Raw genomic sequence first — 4,547 nt, 5'->3', positions numbered from 1 at the left:
TACGTCGAAAAATTCAAGTTTCGTCGAAAAATTTCGTCGAAATCTGGAAATTCCAGAAATTTTCCAGAAAAAATTTGCCAAAAAATTCCAAAAAAAATCCTAAAATTTCTAAAATTTGTCTATGCTTTTCTAAACACTTTTTGCTTCTATTTTCTCTTTGTTTTGTGTCTTCCTACCACTGATCAGTAAGGGTATTTATAGATTGAATTAGGAGAGTTCCTAATTAACTCTAAATCCCACATTTGATTGAATTTTTGCATTATCCCTGAACCTAAGGAAATTAAGATCAATTGTAACTCTGTCATCACCTCCAAACATGCCAGAATTTTTATTTATTTATTTATTTCTTTTTATTATCCTATCATTAACTAAAATGAAAAAAAAAAATAAAGCCCATAAAAAAATAATAAACAATTGGGCCTGACACCTATATCTCATTAAGCCAAGTCTGATAGGCTGAGACCCAAATCCTATTGGATTATGCCCAATGAATTTGGGCCTGGACCAATTAAGGTGTTTACAATAACAAAAAAATTCAATAGAAAAATTAATAATTAAATAATCCAACCAAAATGAACAAGTAAAAAAATCAACAAAAAATTTGACTAAACTTACTCAGACTAGTTCGAAATTAATGAAAATATATATGTTCCAAATAAAAGAATAGTAAATCCAAGACCACTATAAGCATCTTCATAAAAGAAAAGAAAATTAAAATTAATACGTCATCCAAATGTTTCATCCACTTGTAAAATTTTCTTTTCCTCTTTACAAAGAAGTTTGTATATACATATATCTCATAATTCCAAATCAAAATGAAATTACTAAAAGAATATTTTACATAACATGCACATCATGTAAAAAATTTATGGGAACAAAAAGTTTTGGTTCTTTTTGCTGTGGAATTGCCTTAGAATTCAATCAAAGGAAACATAGAGCAGATCTTGTTTCAATTATGAAAACATAAAAGATGTGGTTGGAATCAAATAATTGCGTAAATAAGTAGCAATCACTCACAAAAATGAACTAAAATACAAGCTCAGTCTTAAAGGAAAAGCTTTCCATGACTAGAAAAAAAGATGACTTATTATTTGATAACCTTATTAGTGCATTCCTTATCTAGTGCCCCACAAACTCTTTCTTTGTCTTCTTCGGTTGTGTTTGGTTCATGGAAAATTTGAGAGAAAGGAAAATATTAAGGAAAATGGAGGGAAAAAGGAAAATGACAGAAAAGAAACCAATTTTCTCATTTTGTTTGGATGACAAAGAAAAAATCAAGGAAAATATTAAAAAAAAAAGAATGACTATACATAAATAGACACACTAGAAGTCTTAAAATCTTTGGCTTGTTAATTAATTTTCCATAGTTTTGTTTAATGAAAAATTATTAAATATCTTTTTTAATAACTTGAACTTTCATAAATCAAAATTTAAATTAATTTTTTCCTAAAAAGGAAAATAAATTTTTGTATAAGAATGTGATAGTTTTATATTTTATGTTACATCATTAATAAAAAATAGTGGATTTAAAATGTCGAAGTCCCTCAAAGCAAATGTCTTGTTTGAAAATTGAAATCATAAAACTTTTAAAGCTTGCAATAGCATGGCTTTAGATCTTTTAACACAGAAAACGAAACAAACGAGAGAAGATACCGCGAGTTCCACTATCTCGAAAAATTTTCCCTGCGGTTTCATTTTTTTTCCTCATATTTTTGTAAGGAAAGTGAAAAAAATAGTTATTATAGATTTTCTTTTAGATTTTTCATAAAATTTTTTCTCTAATTTTTTTTTTCACTTCAATCAAACTCAAAAAAGTTGTTTTTAGAATTTCATTTTCTTTTCACTCAAATTTCCATCCTACCAAACAGGGCCAAAGTGATCAAAGCTCAAATTATTCATGGAGCTTGGGATATTTTTTTTCTAATCGACATCTACCTAATTCAATTCTACGTATACCCGAAGGATTGTTCCCTCTATACTCAATACCTAACTTGAAGAGAAAAAAATATGCATACTCACCTCACATGGCAAATATCTAACCATTTGATAATGACGAGTCTGGTTGCATTTCCTTTTATGAAGAGAAAGAGTTTGGAAATATTTACCCGTTCTTGAATTGCTTATAGTATATATCTAGCTAGTAGGATATTTTGAAGATATATGTGGAAAATCAAAGCTGTTTGATGTGTTTATTACGATCTCTACATATGCATGCATGTTCAACATAAAGTGAACTAAAATCAAATCATAATATACCGACCAAAAGCAGTTACATAAAGCCTACAAAGATAAAAAAATTGTTTAAAATTCTATCATCTTGAACAAACTTTTCTTTTGACGTTGAATCAATGATCAATACTATTGAACAACAGTAATGAAATAATAATTTTAATTACACATTTTTTTATTTGTGGTATACAAGAAAACAGGTTTATATGGTTCGAACTTAGGATTTTTACTCAAATCCCAACCTTTTTTTTCAAACCCAAGTGGTTTGTTTAAGCTTTAATATTGCCTTCTAAGTACATCACTAAAAAAATTTCCCATCATAACAACCAGCAGATTAGACCACATTAGGAAATATGCTATTAGTAATTAGATATGTGGGCCTGTGAACTTAAATACAAACTGATCATCTTACCATACAGATTATACTTCCACGTTTAGGAAATATTCCATGGACTTTTGCCCTGAGCATCAGAAGATAATGTTGCTAATTGTTTGGTGAAAAAAACTTACTTGCATCAATAAATATCATCCAGGAGATGATGCCTCCTTATGCAGCAGGTTTCAATCATGATAAGCAATTCAAACAGGTGAGAGTGCTATGAAATTTGGAATTTAATCACTTTGCATAATTGTTGCAAAGGATTTGAAGCAAATTTACAGCTCATGAACAAACAGGCTATAATTTCAGTCATAAAAATTAAGAGCTGTATAATTTACTTTTATCAATTTGTTAGTTAATTATGGTACAGTTCATAAGTCATGCTTAAGTGAAAGAAGATTAATGTTTCCTTAATTGCTTTCTAACTAGCATATACTAATTTGAAAACAATTGCAAATTTCATCATGCAAAAGGCATATTACACAATATACATGATACAACTACAATAATTTTAAGTTAAAAGTGCCAATTTCATTAGCAGTAAAGTTAATTGCTATAAAGCCAAAAGCCATGCGATATATTAGTGAGTGTTAGAGTCGTAGTTCTGTAATCAGGATTCAAACCTTAGCAAGCTCGACTATAAAAAAACAGTTAATTGCTAAATCATCATCTTATTCCCATTTTTTAGCAGATTGTTCTTCCTACCAAGTAATTAAGCTAGAATTCATATATAGTTTATGCACTTCAATAATCCAGTAAAATATAATCTAAAAATGCCAAGCTAGGTCAACCATGGACCATCAATCAACTATATATGGTGTAATCAACAGAAAAAAAATCATTCCTTCATCAAGAACGCAGCAGAAATTCTTTTAAGCTTCTTCATTACATAGAAAAACAAGGTGAGAAAAACCATTCCTTCAAGAAACATAACACAAATTATTGGTGGAAGAGATTTTGCCATGTCCGATGATCATGTCTCCATAAAAACTCAAAACACAGTTACCAACTTACCATATCAATGAATACATCACATAATTAAAAACTTCCACTTAAATAAACTGTAGTAATTATATTTATGCTCGATTGGAAGAAGGAGGTGAAGAGCACTCGCAAACTACCTCAGTTTCAACTTCCCTTCTATGGAAATTCCTGTGGCAGCCACACGCAGCACAAGTAAGGGCTGCACTTGTTCCTTCCTCTCCGCTGGCCATGAATTCCCTGCAACCATCAACAGCATAACCTCCGACGGCCGCTGCATGGTTCTTCTGGCACTCCCCATATCTCACACTCCTAACTGTCACTGAAGAATTGGTGGTGGTTCTTGGTGGCTCCTCCCTTCTCAGAACTACTTGTCGCTTCCTCATTTCGCGATCCCCAAACTCTTCCTCGTAACCTCCTACTAAACCCTTCTGAAACTGAACCACAATTATCAAATTTGATCAATGACCAACAATCATAATGAAATGGCATAAAAAAAAAAAGAAAGATTGAGACAAATTTAGCAGTACTGATACATAGAAAGAGAAGCAGAGCTTTTAGTCTGAGGTACCATGACCAAGCCCTAACCCTAGAGTATATATTTATAGCATGAAAACATTTCTTTTTGGACCTAATAATTAATGCCAGTAAGGTTAGCTTATTACTTTAATTTACTGTATAATATATTTTATTTATTTTATTTTCATAAAAAAAAAGTTTCATATGAAGATAAAGAAAGATGTTGCAAGTTTTGAAATTTGAATATCGGACTTATCAAATGTCACTTTATTTATGATGAATTGAGTTTTTTTTTTATTTTTTTTCTCACTGCTAGTAAACCCTAGAATGGTTGTTGTGCAATGATTGTCCAATAGCCTTAACAACTCAGTATAGCTTAGTGCTATATATTATTATAAAATAAAAACTATTACCATTAAGTTAAGGCAAACCCTAAAAT

At 30.3% G+C, this 4,547-nt stretch overlaps 1 protein-coding gene across 2 annotated transcripts; it reads right to left on the bottom strand.

Moving 5' to 3' along the window:
* Positions 1-3,453: 3,453 nt before the first annotated feature.
* LOC111300558 (mini zinc finger protein 2-like) lies at positions 3,454-4,264 on the bottom strand. 2 transcript variants are annotated; one of them, XM_022896188.2, is made up of 2 exons: positions 4,126-4,264; positions 3,454-4,026 (listed from the first exon to the last, which is right to left on the bottom strand). In XM_022896188.2, exon 2 carries the CDS (start codon positions 3,973-3,975, stop codon positions 3,685-3,687), a length of 291 nt encoding a protein of 96 aa, XP_022751923.1. In that variant the 5' UTR covers positions 3,976-4,026; positions 4,126-4,264; the 3' UTR covers positions 3,454-3,684. The 2 variants fall into 2 exon arrangements, with proteins under 2 accessions (XP_022751923.1, XP_022751924.1); XM_022896189.2 differs by having other exon boundaries at positions 4,120-4,239.
* Between the last annotated feature and the right edge of the window lie 283 nt (positions 4,265-4,547).

Source organism: Durio zibethinus, chromosome 18 (genome assembly GCF_047325235.1).
Source record: "Durio zibethinus cultivar Kanyao isolate XHJ-2024 chromosome 18, ASM4732523v1, whole genome shotgun sequence".
Taxonomy (NCBI): domain Eukaryota; kingdom Viridiplantae; phylum Streptophyta; class Magnoliopsida; order Malvales; family Malvaceae; genus Durio; species Durio zibethinus.
The sequence above is the reverse complement of the archived record's forward strand: the minus strand, read 5'-3'. Positions and strand labels throughout refer to the sequence as shown.